Source organism: Varroa jacobsoni, unplaced genomic scaffold, assembly GCF_002532875.2.
Source record: "Varroa jacobsoni isolate VJ856 unplaced genomic scaffold, vjacob_1.0 scaffold_822, whole genome shotgun sequence".
Lineage (NCBI taxonomy): Eukaryota > Metazoa > Arthropoda > Arachnida > Mesostigmata > Varroidae > Varroa > Varroa jacobsoni.
In genome coordinates, this window is record NW_019213724.1 from 91,536 (window position 1) to 118,119 (window position 26,584).

Below are 26,584 nucleotides of genomic sequence, written 5' to 3' on the forward strand. Positions count from 1 at the left end.
TACGTGACAACCAGGATTCCCTTCCGCGATAAGCACGGAACACGTAACGGTTGAGTTCTGAGTATATAAGCAACGGAAAACATGTTTTTTATAAGGGTTGCTTTCGTGAGACACATCGCCGCTCATCACATTGAAGTCTTCACATACTGTTCTCATTACATGTAGTTAGCTAAAGGGATCCTTAAAACCGCTATAAAATTTTCCGTTTCTTCGTGGTCAGTACGGCAGCGCAAAGGCTTTCGCCTCGCTTTACCGCATCTCACAACAAAGGGCAGAATCGCAAATCCCAGGCGCGGGTTAACGCGTCGTATCATCGAAATGACAGATTGTCGGGTTTGTCGCAAAAATCGTCACGCGTTTTCACTAGCTTAATTGCACTACAGAGATCTTGTTTTGTCTGGGGTCTCGATTCACAGTCCCAGTCTGGTTGCTGGCTGTGAATGAGTAGACATTTTTCTTCGAAATACAGTTCTTTGTGACCTGTGCGGTCTCAATCATCCGTTCAGTTCATTTTACCAGTGTTATGCCGTACTTTGCTTTCCAACGACCAGTCAATCGGTAGTCCTTGCTGAATTTTTTATGCTCTTTTGCTTTCTCATAGTCAACCGCATACGTTACATGAACAGCGATCGTCACGTTCGCAGATACCATAGTGGCTGAAGGCTACGTATTGGCAGTCAGTCCGCAGGGGCTGCTTAAGATCATGTGATGCTGCCTTCTCTTCAGTCAGTGCTGTGACCACCGCTTTCGCTAAGAAATTTCCGTTCTTTTTTGCTGCTACTTTCGACCGTAGTTTTAGATCGGAAGTAGTTGTTCGTCCTTTTTTTTTTTTTATTACCTTTTCAGTGGCTTTCAAACCTAAGAATGACTCTTTGTTGTAAACACACGTAGACGCACAAACATTAGCTCGTTTGACTCGCCATGAGCAGGCGCCGCTTTCGTTGTTACCACTCAATTTGACCTTATCTAATTTTAAGTCCTAGGTTATATGACATTATTAGTGTTCAATGTTTATCAGCGGGACAGACAGCCAAACACGTATACGAGCAAAGTTTGTAATAGACGGAAACGAAAAAGGGGAGAACGTTCAAAATTCCGAAAAAAAATCTTTACTAGTAAGATTAATTGTTGAAAAGGTGCCTTGGTCAAGTCAACCTTATAACCGATTGCCTGTGAGGTGTCCCTTAAATGCTCCTCGGGCGGCGAAACGTGCCGGAGGCAAATCAATATATGCACATAGCCAGATTCTGGCTTCATACTTGGCCTAGGCCATAGTGCAACGCTAAAAGGGTTATAATCCTCTCACGCTAAAAGTTTGTTTCTGATTTCACACCATTGTAGCCAACAAACATAGACTGCCGATATGCGACAATGACAAAAAAAAACAAACGCAAAATATTTGATGTTTATTTTAACATGTCAAACGTAAACGTCCCTGTGCATAAATCGCTCGTTTTCTTTATTTTCTGCCACTTTTTTTGGCCAGATTTACAGAAACAGTGCCCAATTTAACTAGAAAGTATTAGTCGAGTCTGAAATTGACCAAAGTGCGCGAAATTAGTATAATTCGATATTATCAAAGTTTGCGCATTTAAAAATGATCACCATTTCTATATTTCTCTGTAGCTCGGCTGTTCTGGTTTGTTTAAGATATCATATCGGCGTTAGATACACGATAGACACATCCTATAAGATAACTTAAGATGATTTCGTTTTCAGTTTTTTTTTTACATTTCAGCTGTAGCGTGCGCGCTAACGGGTTGAAACCTATCTTTTTGTTTAGATTTACGTTCCACTCATAAACGCTGCCACATTGACAAAAATCTCTTATTTTTATGACCATGAAGATATTGAAGCTAATATCGAATGTTGGCATATGCGACAAGTTAATGTAAGCTTACTAAAACGACAACGCTTACCGTTAAGACAAATATATATAGCGTGAAAATAGCAAACGCTAGCGATATTTCATCTGCTTCGTTGTCTCAATTCAAAAACCAAACACACGATATTGCCAGCGTCTTTTATCGACGGCATTAACAAGGACCGTTATGTTATTGCAAAACGAATAATCAATAAACAATCGTATTATGTAATCTGGTACTTTTTAAAGTGTTAAAACGAGGCGGGCCAGAAATTGTAGTAGTTGTAGTCGATACGCACAAACTGTTGAGGGGATCTACTTATAACGTATATAACTGTAGTACCGACCAGGCGGTATCGTGCGTGGCATATAGTAAAACAGCCCCGAATTGTATGACACCATGTTGCCTAGCGTTCCCACACCTGCTTTAGCTTTTCTGCCCAGTGTTAAGCCAGAATGGTCCTAATATATCGCTAGCATTCTTTGCGTCTTAAATAGCCACCGCATCTTGGCCAAGATGCTCCGATCAATTGAATAAGATAGTGTATAATAACATAACCATCGGTATTTACCTCATTCAATAACTAGGCTCCCTTAATTTTTAAACGTAAGGTGCATAGACTTATAGGTGGTGCCTGTACCTATAACGTAAAACTGACAATCGGACAAGCAAAAAGCTGGCCTGGACCGAATTTACGTTGCGAGTCACACGAACGTTGTATACTGAAAAACCACATCACCGCCGCCGCCTGGAACGCTATCGGTCGAAACGAGAAGGCGCAGCGAAGAATCGAGAACAGCACACTGTTATTATCGCCATTGTCTATATACGCAGGAGTTCTTTAGCACCTTGCTTTTCGTCTAGGCTTGCCGTTGGCCAGCTTGAGGGTAGTGACATTTGCCTCGATCGAAGAAACTCGGATGTAGACGAGTTTTTCTTATTACTAGCGGCTCCTGTGGCAAATCGATAACAAAACAATACGCATATAATCCTATGATAGCTATGCTATGGAAACATGATAGGCTACGGCCAGGTACGATTTTCTCGTAATCTAATAGGCTGCCTCTTTTATAAATCCACGATCATGGAGATGGCTGCTGCTAGTTCGTAACCATTCCTTATTTTTGTTTCAACGTACGAACAGCCTTGAAAGGTGTTTTACGGATGCATCTTACGTTTCTTTATGTCGCCCAACCACAGAGGCTATCTGCGTCGTACCCATATCGCCGCAGATCCTGAGGGAGCGAACAATTATTTTCCGGTGTAGACTTGCCACAATGTCTATGGTACCGTGCGGTATTCACGTTATTTACAACATAACAACGCAGAACGTTCATCTACATATTCTCGTACAAAGACCCCGCTAAATGAATTCGTCCTCCATCAAGAACTGGATAATGATTTCACGTTTTCTTGCAGTTTTTTTTTACCGATAATTTCAAGTGAACAACCGAGGCGCTGTCGAAAATTAGTTTTAGCTGTTCTTATAACCATCACTAGGCCATCATGAGAACTACAATTAAAAGTTCGTAAAAATAAAGAAGTTCAAGTTACTAGCTTGGCTAAACGTTCCTTCTCTCCCTATTCCGCTATAGATCACCCTCTCCCCCTGCCAAAAATTCTTCCAGTGCTATGCAGAATCCTATGAGCAGTCAACAAACAGCCCATAGGTCTAGTTGCCGGCCTACGTATGACTGAGATTTATAAAATCCAACATAGTTTCAGACCTGCCTATTCTTTGCAGCGATTATAATATCTTACGTTTGGTGTTCCAGTTGTTCGCTTAAAGCTCTGCTGTCTTTCTTCATTTGTCCCCTGCAGCAGAATGAATTAGTGTTCTGATCTTATTATATCCGTTGATCAATCAATCATCGGATCAAGTCGCTAACAGCTTCCGCTGAACGCTAATATTGAAGTGACGATTAACACTATTATCATTACAATTTGGTACCGATGTAATAATGGTCACACGATAAGATATAATAATTATAATCATAATTGTCTCCTAATAATAAGAAGAGGTCTTCGTCGTCCCTGAGGATGCGTTTACTACCATCGCCAACTGCGTTTTAACAACCATGAAGTTGAATGGCTGTTGCGCCGCCCGATTTAAACCGTAGAACCACACACACTACTCCCCCCTCTCTCTCTCGCTCTAAAGAGCGCGAGTAAAAGCATTGACACATGGTGTGGCCACCCGACATCTTCGGCAGGACACAATGTGCACTAACTAAAAAAAACGAGGGTGGTTCATCATTAATCATCGTCGCCGAACGAACTATTTGCGTGCGCAGGCATCTGGTATCGGGACAGGGAACATATCTATTTAGAGAAATGATGTACATACATGCACGTGGTGTATGTAATGCATCTAGGCGGATAGGCGTGATGTCAAGCCAATGGACAGGCGATTATGTATTTTGCTGGTAATGCTTTGATGCTAGCGATCCCGCCGTCGGTCGTTGCCGTAGCGTCGCCCCGCGTCCGGCCCGGTCTATCCTTAGAAAGTCAATGGCAGTACTGGGTTTGAGAATGAACGTAATTGCTTCTTTATTGCTTTCGCTTTTTAGATTCAATGATATACGCCGTTCTGTGATGCGACGCGATGAAAGCGATTCGCGGAGAAAACGTGCACGCGTTCTGTTAGCTCGAGTTGTTTCCTGTCTCGACTTAGCTTCGACGTTTTCTTCATTGGTTGGGCAGTTCCTGATCACCGCAGGCGGGCACGAAATTGGGTTTCAAATCGTTTGGTTGATTGTGATTAGCGGAACTTCAACCGCGATGTAATGAACAACGGGCTCCTTGACGTGAAAAAATTGAATCTCTAGATAATAGGCTGCCAGACGTTGCTGCCAGCCTATTATCTCAAGATTCGATTCGACTAGAGACGTTCACCCCCATATAAATGTTAGCAGGTGACGTAGAGCGACATGACGTGGCCACTTCGGACGGGGAAGAAGACAGGCATAGTTCAAATGTCCTAAAGCGGGAATAGGAAGGCCAACAAAAATGAAAATATCCAGCAGGAAGCCTACAGTGATTTACCGAGGAATAGTCATGCTACACATGCGTATGATGGTTTTGCCACTCAATTTTTGTATCGGAGTATTGCAGAATACTTTTAATGTTTTATATGAGACAGTATAATTCTAATAGTCATTGCTCAGCAGGTTGAAGGAGTTCAATGATCGTTTACAGACAGCAGTAATTAAAAAATATCGTATACAATACAAATAACAAGCACGGGCAAAAGTGGGATATCAAAGAAGGGGGCAAACAATACACCTAAAGTGGGAAGCATCCCGCCCTTAACGTAACGCAGCCAAATTATCAACTTAAAAAGAATTTACTTAATTCGTCTTGCAAGATCCACAGCGTCTTTACAAATTCGCCAGAACGAAAACAATTTGAAAATCGCAACAGGCGAAAGCCCTATAGTGTGTCACGCGATTGATTTCAAGCAGCGCGTACTTCAGCGTAACTCTAGATAGTGCCTTTTGCAAAATGGAAATTGTTTGCTATGGAGTCGTGAATCGTCATCTATACTGCGCATGCTAAAATTTTGCATAAGGTTCAGTAACCTCTGCAAATCGTGACACTGGACACACGAGTCTCAGACGCAGGCATCAGCTGGTGATCGACCAAATAACAGTCGTATCCGTAGCTAACGTTTCAATTGAAGGGCATTATGCTTCCGAAGACTGAAGAGGAGTTACTGTCATTAAATTGAATTTGCACCATTATCAAATAGTCATCATCGAAGAAGCGTTGGCTAACTAAGTAAACGTCAATATTTTCGAGAAACATTAAAACTGGCTACAAGGCTTGAGTCCATCTAGGACATGGTCGTGCTCTTTTTGTTGCCCGTAAATTGCTTTTGTGTACAGCCGCGCCGTTGCGTCCCAGCTGAGTGACCCAACTGTATCGCAATATGCGTAATATTCCATTGAAGCGGTCCTATGTGTGTGCTGAGGGCACCGTTTCAAGTGCCTGTCTCTGTGGAGCAACCCACACGTGACGCGATTTCGAAACATCATTGTTCAATAGGACTAGTGGCATTATTCTAACCGTTAATGCTACCTATAACCAACCATGCACCTGATTTTTTTTCCAATTTGAAATATTGGTTACAATAAATTAATATGAGAGTAGCAAAAGGCTTAGAGATGCAATTATGACATCCTTCGTAGAAGTCGCGCAGTTTCTTAGTCTATCCACATCCGTCTGCGAGATCAAATCTGTAAAGAAGAGCTCAATACACTCGCGTACATACGTGCAATAACGTAACACATATCCATCCGCTAATATATAGATAAAATCGAGGAAGTTTGCATAAAAAAAGGGGCTAAAACCAAAGCAAGTTCCAGGCAGCTGCAAGCAAACAAGCTTCTGAGGAATCTTCTGGTGCTGTTTTTCTCATCGCCATTGTTATAACTGCGAGCTTGTGAACTAGTGCCCGTATCCGCCGCACGTCTACGTCCCATCGCCATTCATGGCTGCGGCAGCAGTGTCGCTAACGCTTTTAAGTTCCATCACTGACAGAGAAGTTGATTCTGCTCTTTCCTGCGTCTTCCTCGCCTCTCACTTATAGGGTTGCCAGCGCGCAAGGTCATTTCGACGGCCATCTTCGCCTTTATTTTTAATTACCCTTTGAGACAACATCGGCTGCGGCTGCGTGTAGTACTGTCAGGCCATGCAGCCATTGTGCTAACCAGATACGAGACGATTATAAATTCTACAAAGGCTTAATCGCCAACAAAAAGTTCTATTGGGACTTCTCTAGTAACACAGACATGTGGATACGCATATTTAAATATAAGTATATCTGTGTTCTATGTATGGCTGGAATGAACAGTGATTCAGTTCTGGACAATGGCCCATGATGACGACAATTGCTGCGATGGTCAGTAGTCTTTTAACTCATGAATGGGTACACGATTAGAACGAGTCACATAATCACGAAATACGAAAAGGAGACGAAACGAGTGGTAGAGATGGGATAAGTGACTGGGTTTCAGGAGATTTAAAGAAATATGTACATATAACATTATGTACGGGCAATAAGAGACGTGTCTTCTAAGGTCGCTTTAGCTTTGCTTCTCTTTGCGATCGTCGTGATGAGGGGCTTTTTTAAGCTTTGTTTTCTGTCGTTCTTGTCGTTGTTATTGTTTCATCACAGTCTTTGCCATACATCGGTATGAACAGAATGGCTGGATCATACATTATTAACGGCGGTGATTCCATTTATACAGTCGAGCGGGGGAAGGCGAGAGGGGGGTGATCGGTAATATAGAGGGAGGTACAATGAATCGTCATATAGTATATGTCAGCAACAACGCCTTTGGTACCATGTCATGTCCCTCTATGTTTAAGGTGTCGTCTGATGGCCGGTATAGTAGGAAGGCGTTGAAAATTCCCTTCTTGCATGTAACAGAACAACACATTTTTCTATAAATGAATGCTAGCTATATCTTTGCCTTGCTAGAAGAACAAGTGTCCGTACAAGATCATGTAGCGATGTTAATGTCTGTTGTTGTTTATTAGCTGACTTGTCGTTTGTTGTTGGGTTAGTGATATGGATCGGGTCAATGTAAACACACGCACTAAGGGTAAAAAAAAAGATCAAGTGTTCTATGGGAAAGGTCGATTGGAAACTTACGCTCTTCGTTATTTCTGTCGTCTGCATACGCGCGCCACGTAGGGAACGTGTATGTATACACTATTAAATCTAATTTCCTGCCGACGTTTAGTATATTATCATCTAAATTCATCCAGTGAAAGATTAAGTTACAAAATTTAGATAAATAAAAAGCTTTGCCTTCCTAGAGGCCAAACTTTGCGGTTCCATTCAAACTTTTAGCACACATGGCTTTAAAATAGCTTTTAATATACCGAATCGTTTCATAGATTACTTCGATACGCGTACTCAGGGCAACTATTAAAATTCGGTGTTATTGAAGCCGGGCTACGCAAACTGAGACATTCTGCTTTTTATTACGGGCTACCTTGTACCGGTGGTTTTGGCCCTTGCCTCCTCAAGCCATCCATACCTTTGGTATATATTGAGGTTTACTGCCGCGTAATAACTGTTATTGCTTGGTATCGATGCTGTTTGTATACATGCATAGCTGTTTAAAAAACATCAATCGATCATCAATAATTGAGATCAGAATAGAACTTCAAAGGAATATAGTGCTCGCTTCTATCCAGGTTGTAACAGGATCGTCCACGTAAACGGATACGAAAAAATGACGTCAAAGAACTAAAAAAAAAAATAATATTATTATACAAAAGAGGAAACGTTTTTGCTTCTTATTGCTTATTTGAGGCACTTTTTAAGTCTCTTCTCATCTCATTGTTCAAGCATCGTTCTCCCTACTTGAAGTAATGTAAGCGTCGTAAAACATCAGTGAATAACATTCAAAATTTATTCAGTTGCAATGAAGAATTTCAACAAAATCAACGATTTTTCAGGCACCAGGAGTTGTCTAAAGAAAAGGGGAAATTTTATGGCTTAGCAAGGAGTACACGAGTGAAGATGGCATATTAGATATTAGAGCGGCACTAGTGTTGCAGTTGGTACTGTTATGTTGATTATAATATTTTACATATGTCTTCCGCCCTTCACCCAAATAACGGTTGCTCATCGGAACGCCAGCCATTCCAAACGATATAGCTGACAGGAAACATCGGGAGTCCTGCGAAGGATTCTAGCAAAAATCTGTATTTTTCCAGATTAAAATTGCCACTGATTAATTCACGGAGCTAATGACGGTCATATTCCCAAGACTGCTGTTAGCGATCGGTGGTCAGCAGACGTACAATCCATGTTTCTGTCTGGTTAAAAAAGGACGTACTTTAATCGAATTAAGTGGTTCTCAAGTTAGCTTCAAAACGAAGCTACACCAACCCTTTGCAAGTCCAAAAGTTACCTTAGAAGAATTTTTCCAAAAGATTTTGCAGGCATTATTCAAGTGAAACAGCAAGCCTGTATGGCGGTTTAGTAGTTTTATCAGACAGCCATTATTATAAATAAAAACCGATACTCCCGGATAAAGAAGACAACTGTAAATTTGCTTAATTTTCTTGCCGATTTTTTATCGGCAGTTCCGACAGCGTTCGCTCTGTTTTTTCAGTCTTTCCAGTGTTAATCAACTGCCCGTACTGTCGACGTATGTGTCAGATGATGTTTGACGTTAACACGGTTTCAGAGCGCTCTGTCGATTCTATTGATGTAAGAGTTCATCGTTAGCGGTTTTCGCAAATCAGTCTCGGAATGACTTTATCCGCGGGCAACAACTGCTAAAGTAGACAACTTTATTGGAGGTGTAATAATACCGCATTTGTGACGGCGGGGTATCATTTATGGCGGCGTTGTCCAGCGGAAGATATTTGGGATCTTCAATATATTGCAATATGGAATAGATTGTCATGATGACAGGTAACGTCACCAATAGCGGTACATGATCCAATACACAAGTGCTTACAGTGTGTATTCATTCACCTCACGTATTCCGTGATCGTTAAAAGCTATTTTTCCTTTAATAAGGTAGCAATATAAAATGGCCAACAAGCTTGGTCCCATTGGAGAGGATTAAAAGAAAGAAGAAATAAAAAGCAATCGTATTGTGTTAGTTGGCAATACACAGGAATAGTGATAGGTATTTACAATCGACAGTATCGTCGTCACCGCTGTTCTGATCATTTGGCTGCTATTTACTTTATTTTCATATAATAAACGCAACTTGTATCTTATCAATAAAAAAATACAGAGCAGTAAATAAATGGTCGTTTGATCATCTGTAAATCGTTGCTCCTTAAGCAGTTTGATGACAGCAGTGAACATCTATACTATCGTAAAATCGGATGTGAAATCGGGTCAAAATCGAAAAAAAAAAATGAAACAGCGAGTACAGTCTGATCATTTGAAGCCCCACTTGAAGTTGGTGGTTCTCAGTTGACCCCCACCGAACGAACGTTGATCAGCGAGTGATTGATCATAAACTATTAGCATACTTTATGACAGCTTTTTAGAGGAGAGACATCAATCCTGGCTGTTGAGGACACTTAGAAGGGTCGCCGACGTTTGTTGCGGATGAACCGTTGGGAAAGCCTAGCGTACGCGCAAGCTTACCCTAAACTAGCAAAAAGGATATTTATATACACATAGTGTATATTCTATATACATATAAATATATTCGTATGCCTGTAATAGTAATTTCTAGTAGTGTGGTAACTTTTTTCCACGACAGAATTTCATTGCGCCCCAGTTGTTTCTGTATTTAGTGAACTGGCGGATTACGAAAGCTTTCAATCAAGTTACAACTTCTGATGCGGATTAACTAAAACGTGCACAATTCTATGATGACGCTATATTTATGGAAAGCAAGCTTTATTTTGGCCTTTGGGGCGCCGAATCGTTTTTTCAGGTAACGCAATTGGAAAACGGCGAGAGCTTAATTTTATTAAACTCATTGAACCAAGGAACAATCTAAAGGCACATCTATTCACTTTTGGTGTAACGTATATCCTATTAATATAATGAAACTGTCCTTGCACCTTCTTTAGATCTAAGAATAGCGGAAAAATGTACAGATAGATGCAATTTTCCCGTTTTATCTACGTCGTTCCGTGTATTAAACTAGAATCCCTTGTTGTCTAGGGTCATTTTTAGAGACGTTGTCCTGAAATATGTTTTGTGTTGTTAACATATGTCGTTGACAACATGTCCGAGCAAGTTAATGTCTATCGGAATACTTATATGCGGTCATTTGTGTCTAGAAAAATTACAATCCTGGAATTATCTCCTCAGTTGAGACTAGTCAGAGCGCCCTGAAAGGACGACGTGGTTATTCAATGAAAGATGTTTTCCTACAGTGATAACGAGAAAAAGGGCAATAGTAACACAAGTTATGAGGATAACTTCAAACAACAATCGTTCGATCAGCTGATTCAATCATCTGTTATCTATCAGCCGACTGGTTTATATGATACAATTGGTGTTCCCCAAGGTTTTTTTCTGTTGCCAACTAAATTCGAGGTCTAAAACTGTTGTAAATGCGTCAATATTTTACTTCGCCAAGTGCTAAATGAAGTTCAAGTGAGTCGGAAGGATACTGTAGCGCGAAGATGCTTCGTCAGTGATTACGAGCTTAATTTCTTTACCTTCGTATCAATGTGACTGTTATAATAGTCCTTAATGTTTCCATTGCTCTTGCTGCTAACGCTTGCATCGCTCGTGACGCGTACTGATCGTTCAGCTGAAGACGACTCATAACGCACACATCTACAATATTGTTTGGGGAAAGCTGCAGTTTAGATAATAATATTTTCTCGATCATGGTAAAAACGCTACTAGTAATATACTATTTATATGCATAGACTCTGCATAAATCTGTCGGATCGTTTAATTTCCTTTTGGAATTAGAACGACAAAATCTAGTACCTCTCTGAGGTTGAAAGCCCTTTGCCCGACAATAAAAACGCTATATTCACAATCTCGTGCCACGAGCTTTGTAATGTCTAAAAAAAAGTAAGTTTTTACAAAATGCGCTGAAAATTTAAGTCTAATCATTTACTGTGTACGGATACAAGTTAACAGTGCGACTTTCTTTTGTCAGCGTCTAAAAAGTTCAAGTTGGCCAATTTAATTATGGAGCAATCGTCATGAGTTAGAGCGGACATAAGTTAGAGAAAACAATTTCTAAATGCTGTGCTTAATGATGGCGTGCCGTAAAGCGCGTTCCACTGATAGGCACCATCTCGCCGACCCAGAACTATGACGGATAGATTGTCACCTTGCTAACAATGTGCAGTAGATGCTTAGACACGTACAAATACGTTACGCTTATTTCAACAGACAGATATGGATGACCCTTCATAACGCTTTCATCTATATAGCCAGATACGCTCTTATGAGTGAGGTTTGTTGGCCAGGCCAATCTATCTGTCAAGTCGGTGCATTTGTAGGTTCATTTGTGTATTCGCTATTTGCCATTCACGTACGCTGAACATGAATGTCTACGCATCGCACAGAGTAGAGCTTTATCATACAGAAAAGTATTATGATGTATAACATAGGCAAGATCGTGATGACTCATGGTCATCACGTACACTACTTCGTGGTCTCTGTCGTCTGTGGCTTGGACTAAATTTGCATCAGCCAGAGTTGTTCAATCAGCACAGGCCAGCTACTTGGCTCTGTGGTTCGTACGGTATGATCCTGCGTGCAGCATATTGCACACATGGCTAATGCATACATAGGGCACCGTGAGGGGCTGCTTCAAGATATCGCAGTTGTTCATTCGACTGCTATCCTTTTTTAGCTGATGATTTTACGGTCAGAGGTTACAGCAAGAGTGGGTGGTCAAGGTCATCGGAAAGGGTAGTTACTATTATAGCGCGGCGATGCTCTGGGTCCGCTGAGCCGCTCGTCCCAGCGAAGATCCGTTTCACCGCGACGATTCGTCCAGTGCGTAGGTTCTGCCCGTGCAGTTGTTGATAGCAATAGAGAGCCTAGGCGACAGGTGAATGGGTGGTTTGCTAGGTCACATGTAGTAACCTGGCATTGAATGTCTGCCAAGCGACAGAAAGGGTGTCGAAGTTTTCTGGAAGATCGCCGTTCACACGGCGCGTTAGTAAATGGGTGTGCTCGGTTGGAACAGTGCCGGAAAACTGTTCCTTTTTTGGCTTGATTATAGCATAGTACAAGGTTGGCTGTCCTCAACGATTGAGTTTAGTGGAGGTTAATCGTATTGTCGTTTCAACTGGACAGTGGTGATTTATCACTCATCAGCGCAGATAGAAATGGACACAGAAAATGCTGGTCTTCTTAGGGGACGGAGAATCAACTAGTGATAGGACCGCTTTTCTGCTTTTCGAACAATCAAACCAGGTTGAAACTGACTGCTTGGGATAATCAATTGTAGCAATTTGAAACAATGGAAGTTGTTTTATAGATATGCAAGGCTGTATAAACTTATAGCAGCATAAGTTTAGCTATAGTACAAAAAATGTAATTTTTTACGAAATCGTGCACTATAACTAGATGAAAGCATTACACGTACTTTGAACTATTCTCTACAAGAGCTCTAGATCTATATAAACGTCTTATAAGTTTATTTCAAGCAGCTGCAATACAATTGTATAATTCATGGGCGTCGTATCGATATCGATCTGCAGATCTGAATCTGTACGTAAATAAGCAAGTTTGTCTCGCAAGTTATCCTCAATAAATACCGTTGGGAAAGTAGTGTGGCTCGAAGTGCATCACTTTTTGCTTTGTCACTTTGAACAAAAAGTACAGAACCATAATTCCTGCGATAACAATGATATTCTGAGTAGCATTTTTTTTTTTTTTTTTTTATTTTCATAGTCGATTATTACGACGCACTGAAAATCCTCGACAGACGGTTTTCCACCTGCATCCATGAACTACGTTTAGTAACAAAAATCCGATACATTTTATCGAAATTTCCGACGAAATGCCTCCTAACAGGCTGAATTTATGTTATACTTGATTAAGATAGATATGTATCTATACATAGCTGAAACAGTGTCATGCTTCATTGTTGCCCTGTTCAACGTGGTGCTGTGTAGCTGATTTGCGTAGATGCTTTCAAGCAAAGTTGGTTCATAGCCTTCGTATTGATTAACGAGCAATTATTTGTCCTACTAACGACATTTCAATATCTACATATACTTCCTTGTGACGAAAACGTAACAGTGGAACATTCTAGGCCTCGTCATGATTCGCCTCCAAGGGAAAACAGTCAACAACATCCTTTTCCATTATTGACGACTTCTGTCTGCGGTCTGTTTCGGGTGCGGTATAGCTCTTCTCAAACATTCTGTGGTAAACTGTGCCGAAGTACAGCCTCTGTAGCTGTAAATACGGACGTGATGTAGCTGTCAATAGGTAGATCTGATTGGGTCAGTTCGATTGTAATAAGGCTGGCAGGCCCTAAGAGTTTGGCTGACGCTGTGAGGAAACGACGTTCACTCGCTATTATCGTAGCCTTTTTTTCGAATTACAAGACAAGCAACAATATTTAATAATAGTAATATTTTTATATGCATAATATTTATATTATGCTTCTGCTATCGGAACATATAGATACACGATATCTAGATATAAGGAACTCAGGATGGTTCTAGAACGAGACAGGCATGAGCTATATCTAGGAAAGTTCTAACGTATCTTAATAGCATCGATGAAGCTGCTACGAGCCCAACTAGACAAGACCAGAGTGCCCTCTTGCGGTTCCGTATTGTGCAGGCCGATACAAGCCTATACACGTGGAGTTTTTAGGTTCCTGACATTGATCAGATACCGAACTGTTGACTTTCTCAATCATCGCTATTATTCTTCGAGAGCTTCTGATAATAAACATACTTACGCTATGTGTTTGCTGCTCACATTCGTTTTCTCCTCTGGGGTGAAGTAGGCAAAATGTAACTTACTCTAGTTAAGCATAATCTATCTAGCGTAGGTGGAAATAATTTCATATTTCCGAGTAAAATTGTCAACCAAGTTCGTATCGATATGAAAATGGGTGACAACAAAAGGAGTAACGCACATGAAGAACTCTGGAATAAAACTTTAATTTAGAGTTCGTGAGACGCTTCTAGTCTGATGCAAAGCTGGCAGCGATGTTCTGCAGCATGTGCCTCTGTGGGTTTTTCATGTATGTAGAAAACAATCGCAGATCTGGCTGAAACGCCACCTATTATAGGAAAATGCACTATATTACATTACTTACAGCGACGGGAGCTTAGCCTGAATTTATGTGCAGGACGCGCTTAGTGACCTACATAATGGACTGCAGCTGAATTATTGAAATCTATGGAGGGAAACATTCTTGTATACAATGCATACATCTTTATGGATTGTAAGTGAGGATTATCAGCTGCAACGTAATTTTTTTTTTGGCAATTTCCCCTTGTACACTTATGCACTTCGTTGTCGCTTGTCAAGCAGCTGCCAAGGGAACCAACTCACATAGGCTGAACTCAATCCAATGAATGTAGGACGTTGTCTAAATATATAAAACTCATAGCGTCAGCCTGTAACACGGATGATGGCTTTTGCCTAGCGGTTTGTATTGTCGGTTGCATAATCCGTTCGTGTTCCAGTCCAGACGCCTGCGCCTTCTTAAGACGGTTACTGCTGACGCACTAATCAACCAACAGGACACAGAGGTTTGGTAAATGTTCATGGCTTTGGTGAGTTGGCTTCTTTTAAAAGCTTTTCGGGGGGTTGGGGGCACGACAAGATCGGTGAAGGCTGTGACGGGACACAGTAGGTCGGATGCCACGCGAGTAGCCTTCGTTGTTGTCATGCAATGCGCAGTATGTAATAGGTAGAAATTTCGCTGGACATAAATGAAACAAATTAACACAGGTCTTTCTTTGTCTTATTCCTCCACATGGCTTTATTAACTTCAGTAGATAATGTCAAAGTAAAAATTGCATGTTAATCACATGATTCTAATGATGAACAAGAGTCGATGGCGCTGAGGTATTCAGCTGGGTACATGGACGCAATTGATGAGCTATATACTTGACAGGAACAACGGATCATATATATAATATATATAATAGTAGGTCTTATGATGCTAAGACTTTTAATCTTCTAATGGCGGCCAACAATTCGGCAAACGGGGATGGCACCCCCTATCATTGGCCTGCTCGTATCTAGCTAGATGCTAAAGAATAAGAGTACACATAATTGACTAGAAGGCCGTAAAGCACAAAATGATTATACAGTGATTACGCATCTAAAAAAATTAGTGCAAGAACACGTGGAAATGATATTTCCAACATGCAGAAAGTTTTCTGTATAGGTAGGCGATTGGAAAGGATGCGTGCTAAAATTGTAATATTTTGTCCGACAAATATGTTTTAGTAAGGTAGTATACCTAAGCCATGCGTGCAAACAAAAACTCTTTCCTATACAATTAGCGAATTTTGAAAGAAAAGCTATTTTAACGTTCCCCTTGGAATTCAAAACTGAAACTGTGTTTGTGTACGGATTATCCATTGTACAACGTCGATTAAAAAGTAATTTCGCCAACTTCTGAACGCTACTAGCGACACTCTCTCTTGACCCGTTTAGTTTAAAATTTGGCGCGCCTCTTGATTTTTCTATGTATGTGTCAATGGTTGCATTTTAGCTGGCTTCCTAAGTGGCAGATTTTTTTGCGATCGAGTCGTGGGATCTCTCAAAGTTTTGAATTTTACGTCCGGAATCGCCATTAGACATTTCACAGACGAATAGCTGGCTCCCAGCACAAAACAAACCGTGTGTGTGTTTATGTCCGGGTTCGAACCTAGACCGCAACGTATCCCGCAAGTTAGCAGACAAGTCGTGGGACCTAGGAAAAGCATACGTCACGCCAGATTTTTTACGACGGTTCGACCTTTCGCTTTTTTTTTGGAAGAAACGCAGCCGCCACAACCAGCATCGTGTGAGACACTGCGAAAAAATGAGCATTATGTCGTTAGCAGTTAGTCTTTTGACACTGGAGCTTTGAACGATTGCACCGCTTTGGAGATCCACAGAAAAAGAATAACGGTGAACTAAAAAGTCTTGTCGCGCGAAGATTCACCCGATTCACCCCCAGAGCAGGTTACACACAGAAAAATGGACCAGCTCATTACCCTGCATAGTCCGCATGCATTATGAAAAATATGTAAACGATAGCAGGTGGACTTCCCATGAACTCAGGGAATATATTATCATTATTTTCGTAAACGTATGCATTATTATTGATTTGTGCAAAGGAAAAGAGATCAATATCGGGAATGAAGAAAACTTATTTACGTCAATCCTTCGCTCACAACAGGATGTTTAGACCCTAGACAACTTTCCACATTGTCGCTCTGGAAAATAGTGAGATTTGAAACAGCCATATATAAGCCTCGTAGATGAAATGAAATAGTAAATTTGGCCGATGGCTAGTCTCAAGCCGTCAACCTAAGTTAAACTTTTTGCCGAACAGCGGATGTAGTACGGCTTGGGCTCTTGCATAAAAATACTAGAACTCACTTAGATTTGGGCACTAGGGTACTCTGACGGACCATAGATACGGAAGCCTTTTACTTTCGGTTTTTAGCTCGCGCTGTCCTCTGTCTGGTTACATTTTGTCAAATCTGTACAACGCGGTCTAGCTGGCGAATAAGATATGGATAGTTCCCGTGATTGTTTTTCATAGAAATTTTCCTGCTTTCGAAACTTTAAGGAAAAGCAAAGTTTATTAGACGAAACAAACTGGACTAGTGAGATTTTTTTATTTTTTCGCAGACTTATTGTTAACTAAATTGGATTTCTTAAACAGGGATACGCGTTAGGAGTAAGCTTATGTGAGCTGTAGATTTCCGCATCTTCGATTTGACAGTAAAATAAGCTGGAATATTGTTGGCAACTCAGACATAAAAGTGGAAAGATGCCGTTACTAGCATGAGATTGGACTGTGGATCGCTACGAATGAGTCTAATCATTGATTATAACCGACTGATCTGTGGACATAATTAATAACAAAACCAAAAGATTCGTTATTTCATAAGGCATGGTATGGAAAAAGTGCATAGATTCTCTAATTTATCGCTGTACGAAGCATGCAGTATTCTAAACGCGTCCTATAGGTGCCCGGTCATGATCCAAACCACAGGAGACAATCCTCCTCTCACGATACCCAAGGTTACAACGAGAGCTTCTTGATCCCTAGAATGTATCCAAAATGGAAATGGGCATACGTAACCCACGTCTCCGTCCAGCTGGGCCAGTAGACGCCTGAAAAGCGAACAGTAATTGTGTCCTTTTTAGGATACTCATTATTGGACTCATGTTGACATCTATCTGTTCAATTTATTCCTGATATTTTACGCCTGCTTTTAACTTTAGCCTGATATTTTGGTCGTCGATCTGGCTCGCACTTTCCTCTACGGAGTCGCAATCTGGCCTTAAACGGGGGTTTTCTAGACGTATTGCATGGTGTGAGTATTCGTTGTCTATAGGATGAGTGTCGGTTGTTGCTGTTGATACTGCTACGGATCTAAATAGTTTGAGCATGAGTATAGACGGGAAGTACTTACAGATATTTGCCTTTTTTGATCAAGATTTTCGGAATGGTGTGTACTGAGAGGCAGACCAAATTTGCGCGGGCGATCGTTATACTGTACGTGCCGTGTTTTTGAATCGCCATGTACACATATCATTCAAAGAGATCTTTGGCAATTGGCAAGAGTTGCCGCCTCTGTCACCACTCCGTTTCGCGCGTTCGTACGTGGAGCCAGCCAGCCTCTTCTCGAGTCTGTGCTCAGACGTCTTCGAAAGGAGAATTGCTGCTAACAGGGACTAAGTCGAAGTTTGCAGAAGACTGTGTGTGCTTCACAAAATATGGCCCAGGCGAAACGGGTTCAAAAAAACGATAGACACGATTTACAACACAAACGTCTGCACTACGATTTCCCTCTTTTGCAAGTTTTTCGATCTGCTATTACAAATTCTAGAATATTTTCGATTGCTTTTTTATCGGTATTGTTTTGCTACCCTGTGCTATTCCTCCGGTAAAACCATCTATCTCGCGTAAAATCGTTGTAGATTGATATCGTTGAAGGCCTACTCGAATGCTTTTGTAGGGCCGGCCCTCGGCCGCACTGTCGAAGACATTTTTGTGGACTATTATTTTTTGTCGTTATAAATTGTCTAATCGTCGTGATCGAAGTAGAGTTGATTATTGTGCCTTCCTTTGATGTACCCCTATTGACTTTGTACATCGATTATAACTAGCCAGATAGGCCGCTGACATGCTCGTAACTTTTCTCTTTAACGTCAACCGAAGTCGTGTTGCGTCCTCGGCTGCACACTGTTACGGTTCAGTATCAATAGGAATACGGAATGACTTATCAGATAAAATGCACAGATAAAAGCTGTCTATGTTTTAAGTAAACCACGGCTTCAACACGGGGCTATCACACATTGCACTGTATTATATTCAAGAAATGTAACACACCGCGAAAAAATTCTGATTTATAAAAAGCGTTGTTAGCTGTTGAAGTTAACAAAGATAGAGGCATCGGTGGCGCTAGCAATAGCGGTACAAGTAACTGGCACAAATTTACGCTGAACTTGAGTCGGATAGTATCGCAATTCTGCTGCTGACCAAATACTGGGGTGGGGACATTTCAGCTCAGTCTTAGAAATTAAATTCTTAGATTTCATTGCCGCTTAGCGCGTCTAACACGTAGCTCGACCTGCGGTTTAGATCCGTCGGAAGGTGAGCGTAGGACAATGCTATGACGCATGCGTTTGTAGCGATTCGCTGGCTGCTTCAAGGTCGTTGCCGTGGCCTGGCCGTTTAGAATATGACCTTCTATATCCATTTGTAAGCCTGGAGGTGATACTGATAGCGGTATATTGCACCCATTAGAAACACGTCAAATTGCAAGCGTGCGCTATCTATTTTCGCCTCATAAACTGTTATTGCACAAATAATTCTGCGTTTTCGTTTCTGGCATATAATCCCTTGTGGTTACTGTTTACCGGCTACGTTAATACATTTGAATTTAGTGAATATGTGTTACACCTCTCGCTAATCAGACAAGTCGGCCACAATTAGGTCATAATAGACCTCGATTAATTGCAACAATCGGGTGACATGTATGTATATAATATAAAAGATCCGCGGTTTTTCAAATCTAGTCGATTTCTCCGAATGATCGAGGTGAGATCTGAGTTCGGGAAGAAGTTCAGGTTGGCGTGATAAAATTATCTTTTTTTCGTTGTGCAATACTTGCTTCAGCCAGAAAGGAATTGCCCTTGCAAATTGAAGTGAACATTTTCATGCACTTAACGATCCATCCGTTCATATTATATGCCTAAGGGTAAATTGTCGATTATTGTTCATTACTCCAGGGCCAAAGTGATCAGCCGTGTACAAGCTCGTGCCAATCAACCTAATTTTTGCACTGAAGATAAATTGTGTCTATGTATAATATCTATGCGTTCCTTCAATATAACGAAAATGAAGAATGACGTTATGGATAAAAGATTCTTGCTTAAATTGACTTTTGAACGCTAAAATCGTTTGCGGGGCGCCCCCTGATAATCCTACCATTTCGTATGTGCACGTTAGGCGATCTGGATAAGAAAATGTCGGGCAATTTTTTGTTTGTGTGATTTAACAAATCAGATAGCCAAGGATACAAATAAAAGTAAAATAACTAAAGATAACGTTATAGTCCTTGTTTATGTACTATTTTAATTTTACGAACATAATACCTTTGTCATCGATTTGATGTTGTTTAGAGTATCCCAGCATTGGATCTGTCGATGGTATTCCTACGCCAGCTTCAGAAAAAGATTGCCATTGCGTCCTTAAAAACCTTAATGCTAAATGTGAATCTTGATATATTTACGAAGTTGGGAACAATCAAATCCGATAGTCAGAACCATACCTGAAGTCGCCGACCATCACCACTTTGAAGTTAGCCTTGTTCTAACTCACGCTTTACTTTTAGGCCAGAATATTTCATTCGCTTCGGGAGTCAGCAAATCTGTCCGCTTTTCATCATATATGAGGACCCGAAAACTTCCAGCAGTTAATCTGTTTACTACTAAGTGCTAGACGGGCGAATCTTCCAGAGCTAGACCTAGACGCAATCACAGCCCTTAATATATTGTTATAAGCAGACGAAGCCCTGAATGAACACAGCCGCCTCGCTAATTATACTATATGTCAGCTAAACAATCGTTACCAAGAAAATACTTAGTGAAATCAACGTTCTATGAATTAGCAAAAGCGCCTGCCGAAGCGGTAACTGTACCCCCCCCCCACCCCCCGTGACAAAGACATTCTGTATCTAAGATAAGGGAATCTAAATACCTTTTTATTCTTGCTCGAGTTCGATCAGAAAAAAAGACAACTATTGTGTTTACATAATATACATATATGTGTGTGTGTGTGTGTGTGTGTATGCATATCGATTCACCATGAAAAGGATTACAACTGTCAGACAGAGCAGTTGACTCCAAGGAGATGATGCTCTATTATCGTAAGGATTACTGAAAGAAATGACAGATACTGCTAGTATAGTACGTATGGTTTGGATTCATTCACGGACAGGGCGTAAGAATTGGACGGATCAAGATATTTATTATGTGTCATCCATATATGTTCATGTGGTATGATACATAAATTTATTACTTTATGCGTCACAGTGGTGTTCTTTACGCCTAGCGTGCCATTTAAGTACGCTTTAATCGGCTACAGCTTGGATTATACTTGAGCGACGACGGCCCTCTAGGCCGTAGGCGATCATCATCTCTATTACAATTAGAAATCGGCAAAAAATAAGCATACAGTGACATACCATGAAGATTTGTTGTGGTGCCGAGAGTTTTTCCCATTGCGACACTTCTGTGATGATTACCCGATGAAATACGTGGGAAGAGGAAATCAAACGCATTAAACAAACCTGTAAACATCCTGTATCCTGTTATTTGAACCGTAATTAAACGGCGACGTGGTTGCATCTTCACCTGGTATATACTATTTCAAGTCCAAATGCTTAAGTCAAATCTGATATGCCTCCGTTTTCTAGTAAAACATTAAAAAAATAGCCGCGAAAGTATAATTTTCCGTATAAGAACATTAATATATATATATATATTCGCAAAGGACTTAAATTAAGAAAGTCATTAATGGCAATGAATACATCTTGAATTAGACTTTATTTTTTACTTTCACATGCTAAGTGCTGTGTTGTACTTCTTTTCATGTTTTTACTTATGATCGTCGATCTCTTTTCACGTTGAAAACGTGGCCAACCCTACGAGATCTGGCTCAGAAGCCTGTTAGACTTTTTAGCAAAGTGAACTGCTAAAGGTACTCATAGATGCCAACAATTTCTATGTATAATGATACTGCAAAAACGAAAATTACCACTGTCTCGTGTCAGAATATAAGTAACTAAACATAGATAGGACATTGAAGCCTGTAACCTTTCATTCATCCTTCAAATATCATACAGTTACTGCAAGGTACCTTTTCTCCAACGCCGTTAAATTATGACCTGTAATATTGTTTATACAAATGTGTCTCAGTATGAACTTGAACATTGTTTACCATCATTCTTTTTATGGCCATAGAAATGAGCGCAGTTCTGCTAAGCAATTCTGCCCAAAGCAGAAGAGGTAACGGGCGGTAAATTTTATCAAAACAAAATGTATTGTCTTAGGGACTAAGTCGTGTTGTGCTCACTCTGTTATTTGTGACAGCGCAATGTCCCTGTTCAATCCTGTTGACTAGTCAATATTACGGGTTACCCGGGTTCACGTACGCCTGGAGTACGCCCTATAATATCTAAGTGAAAATGTCATAGCGGCGTCCATTTACATAAGCATTACGTATCCAGTAAATTACCCAAATTTACTAGCAAGATCACAGAGATCATTTTATCGATAGCTTTCTGTCTACATCGCATGTCATTTACATAACGATCAAAGGCAAGAAAGATATAAAATTGGTGTGTCCTTAAACGAAACAACCACAATATTAATAACGATTCATATATAGATGGATAGAAAAAAAAAAAGGTACGAGGTAAAAAGAAGATACCCGCCCAAATACAAACCATGGTTGATTATGCTAAAAAAAAAAGCATATTGTAGTGTTTGTTGATGTACCGCAATTTGTGTTACGTTCTGCTCGTCGCCATCATCTAAAGGCAACTACAGTGGCCGCCTTTAGTAACTCTTCTACTCTGCATTTATAAAAGTCATCAGATATTCATAACAATAACTATAGTTGTATACCTAAAGACAATAGGAGCAGACACCCGGGCTTAGCTGTAGTGGGGCTTGCGTAACCCAGGTGATAATCCCATAGAAAATGGGAAAAAAAAAGAATCAATAAGGAAAGCGAAATCGTTACGTGTCCACGGCAACGTGCGTGTTATTGAGACTGGCCGATCGACACGAGATTTATTTGCGGGGCCATTGCGGTCGTAAGCAACACAGTGAGTCACGTTCGCAAGCAGTCCTACGCGTACACGCTTGCCTATTCGACCGTTCAATTCACTCGTGTCTATTTGGTACGCTTGTCGGTATATGTTAACGGTGCACTTTACTAACTTTTAGTTTCGGCTGAACCGTTGATGGCTTTCGTTCGTATACTCGGCGCTTGTGTAGGCGATATACTATCGGTTCGTTTCCTTCTGAATCAAGACGATCCTTTTAAGTTTGGACAGTTTCCAGCAGACGCTGCCGCTGGGTTATAGCCCCCGTCTTCCCTCGCCTTGCACGATCTGTTGTGTGTCGAGTGTACCGCAGCAGTGGAGAGTTGTTGCAATCAGACTGCTAACAACAGCGACAAGAACAACAAAGCGTCTTGCGACAACAACTGCTGCTTCTGCTAGCACTTGTTTGGCTTCTCTTTCTTCTTCTACGGTTATAGCTACTAGAAAAAAGACAACGAAGTGTCTTTCGTTTTTGATCTTAGATTGTCGAAGTTGACGCTGCTTGTACTTAGCGCGCCTGCATGTCACATGTCGCATTAGATTGTTGTCGTTGGGCCACCGTGCCTGGCAGCCGGCGTAGAGTCATGACGCGAACACCTCGCATCCCAGCTTGGTCGGTCGGTCTGTCTGTCTGTCTGTCGGTTGAATCGACTCTCGAATGGATGCTCAGAATGAAACAAATGGAGGCAGTGTGCGCATAACCCCCGCGTGCTGCGTCTGCTTCTGATGCTGATGACAATGTTATTTCTGCTGACGTTCTTCAGCTGAGACAATTCATCGTTTTGTTGAATCTCCTTACTCCGGGATATTTTGCTGCAGCCTATATGACAAAGAAGGCCTCCAGCAAGAAAGAAAGTAGAGCCTTGGTTCGCTTTTTTCTGCCTTTTCATTCCTCGACACAAGGAAAGGTAATACGCTGTCGGTAACGCATAATGAAAGTTTACCTGTTTCATGCTATTAGTTTCAAATGTTTGATATATCCGAACGGGTAGATGGGCTAAAGTAAGCCGTCTGTTCTATCGATTGTTCCAAAGGTGAACGAATTGCTCCAGCTCAGTGGAAACTGTTATTATTGCAATCGTTGGGAATATTAACACAAAATAGGCATTGTGAGATCCAGAGAACGTTTTCCGACGGATTCACAGTTAACGGACGAATGAAAAATAGATGGAAAATCGCTGGTGATGATTCCAAGTGACGGTATTCTATGTTAATGCTTACTAGAAGCTAAACAATAATCCAATGTCTTAAGGTAGCTACAAAATAAACAAAAAATAATATATATATATATATCGTGCGTCATAGATAACACGGTATAGTTCACCGCCGCAAATATCGTCAACGTTCTGTTTAACAGTGGGTAACACACCGCGCTTTGCATTTCGTCTCAGCATGTCCGAAATATAAACACGTATTCATGTTGAGACAATAACAATATTACCATTATGATTATATCTCAGACTACGCTCTAGGTATCGCATAATGGTACACAACCAACCTACATTAGAAGGAACACAACAGCAACGCCACTATGGAATAAGGCCAAGTCGACTGCTTTTAGTCGATCTTTTCCATCAGTCCTAAACATTTGGCCGAAAAATGATGGATAATGCCAGCCGTACATGTGACAATAAGTTATAGAAGCCAACGTAGAAGGTATCTGGTCGATGTGGGCAAAAACGATGGTACCAATAATTGGAGTCCTATAGAATTGTGTAGGAACAAACCTGAATCATAGTTGTGTTTTATTTACAACGGAGCAATGGGTTGACCGCATCAAGTTGCGTAGTACATATATATATATATATATATATATATATATATATATAGAAGCGACTGTTTAACCGAGACGTAGTATTCTCTTTTTTGTTTTCGCTCAGTCAATAAGATATTAAGAGGTGTCGCAGTTTACGGCCAGTCATCTTCTAGAAAGGTTTTCCGTGCCTACCATGTTTGTCTGACAACGTCGTCCTGCCGTCTTTGGGTTAAAAATCGAGTCTAAGATAATATCTATATTTGACATATAATAGCGACGCGGCGTATTGGTATTATTATAAACGTTTTCAGAGGACGTCAGCATTTGATACGTGTATATATATATATGAAATGATTGTCTCATATACAACATAGTGTCTATATAATGGATACTGAGAAGCGTCGCGTACATAATTACGCGCGATATCGGCGTAATCACGAGCCGACAAATAGACTATCGTAATCCGCTAGCTGACGCACGTTTCCAATGGGCATTTTCTATGTTCTTTATACTTCACTAAAGGTGAACGGAGGCGAAACATGCGCCAGCTAGCACGCACGCGATGCTGCATGTGTTTAGAGATACCGGAGAGACCGGAGGTGCGGTAAAAGGGGAATAACTTATGAGACGAAAAACCGTAGCAGTTACTGCATCGATAAAAACAAGATAGATATTTTCTTCCAAAGGAAAGAAAGAGTCTGCTGAGAAAATGGACTGAACGTGTCTACGGCATTATGCCAGCGAGGACATCGATACTACAACTACTACGATGACCATTTTTGTTACCATGGTTATTGTCGTCTTACACTGACGGATATTGCGCACCTATACGTTGATTTTATCATAGCAACGACCGGACTTGTTGTTTTGTATTTTACGTATAGTTGAATACACTGGCGTGTTTGCGGTCTGATTCCGGTTGTAGTAATTACTAGATCTAGCAAGCATACTTATTTATTATCGCAAATGATCGCCCTCGGTGCCGCACGGCGTCACACTTCGGATGATCACGCCCGGGAACGGAAGCGAACGTAGCCCGATCGATCGGTGAAAGTTCAGTATCTAAAACAAAAAAAAAATTATCCAGCAGGCATACGACACACGTCTGGTCCCGTGCCATTACTGCACAGACGATTATGGTTTCTTAACAAGAACCAATCGTTGCGGCTAAGAAGGGGCGAGCGTCTGCAGCAAGCCAGCTTAAATAGCGCCCGAAATAACGTTACGTTGTGCCGCTTTTGCTTATACTTCCGACCTCTAGAAACTCATCCAGACAAACATGGTCTTGCAAATCAGCAGTTCCATTGAGGGACACGAATTTAAAGGCTTTAAGCAGGCCAGGTGAATACTATCAGACGATCGTATGAGGAACGGTCTTCCTCTAAACCGCGCCTGACATGAAATGTTGCTAGCCGTAAACAAGCATCGAGAGCCCAACAGCATGCGCCGCTCTCATAACACTAACGCTTGAGCAAGCTGACACGCCGCATCAAAGGCAAAAATTCAAGTGGGTTATCACTTCAAACTAATTTTCGTAAATAAGCGGCCTAATTGGCCTAAATTACTACTTTTGTACTATGTTATGTATAAAAACTAAATTCACTTATGTAGGGCCGTTTTTTTCCGGAATGGAATGAAGCGTTTCTCGAAGAAAACCCTTAAAAAATTGTAGAATCTTTGCAAAGCTCAAAGGCTTATAATCGAGAGAATAGTATATCGGCCAGATAAAGCTCAAGGTGATAGACTTTTCGTAATATTTAATTGGTTAGCAGCGAACGCGGCTACATTGAAGATAATAAATACGCCCTTTAAGCTAAAGCAATTCTTTGTGTACAAAAGAAGAGCCGGGACGGTATTGCCAATTTTGTATATGAGATTCTAATCTGTGCATGAAATTTCGTAACTTATTTACATAGCTTTTGTGGATTCTTGTAACGCGCTC

General features: G+C 40.9%; 2 protein-coding genes and 1 long non-coding RNA gene across 8 annotated transcripts in view; 1 reads left to right on the forward strand and 2 right to left on the reverse strand.

Annotated features, from left to right (window-relative positions):
• Positions 1 to 26,584, forward strand: part of LOC111264124 (LHFPL tetraspan subfamily member 3 protein) — a 60,063-nt gene that overhangs the window by 24,142 nt on the left and 9,337 nt on the right. The gene's annotated exons all lie outside the window — the stretch shown is intronic.
• LOC111264126 (uncharacterized) lies at positions 1,388 to 3,198 on the reverse strand. Its single transcript, XR_002682694.2, has 3 exons — positions 3,041 to 3,198; positions 2,437 to 2,818; positions 1,388 to 1,532 (listed from the first exon to the last, which is right to left on the reverse strand). It is a non-coding gene; the product is annotated as an uncharacterized LOC111264126 (long non-coding RNA).
• Positions 17,119 to 26,584, reverse strand: part of LOC111264125 (uncharacterized) — a 41,507-nt gene continuing 32,041 nt past the window's right edge. For 3 of the 4 annotated variants that reach the window (XR_002682693.2, XM_022839735.2, XM_022839733.2), the window contains 2 exons: positions 21,240 to 21,344; positions 17,119 to 17,658 (listed from right to left, as the gene is read on the reverse strand). Coding sequence is in view for 2 of the 4 variants with exons in the window: in XM_022839735.2 (XP_022695470.1) it covers positions 17,567 to 17,658; positions 21,240 to 21,344 (197 nt within the window). In the remaining 2 variants the exon portion in view is untranslated. Of the gene's footprint in view, positions 17,659 to 21,239; positions 21,356 to 26,584 lie in introns of all 4 variants that reach the window. The other variant, XR_002682691.2, reaches the window with a different exon arrangement.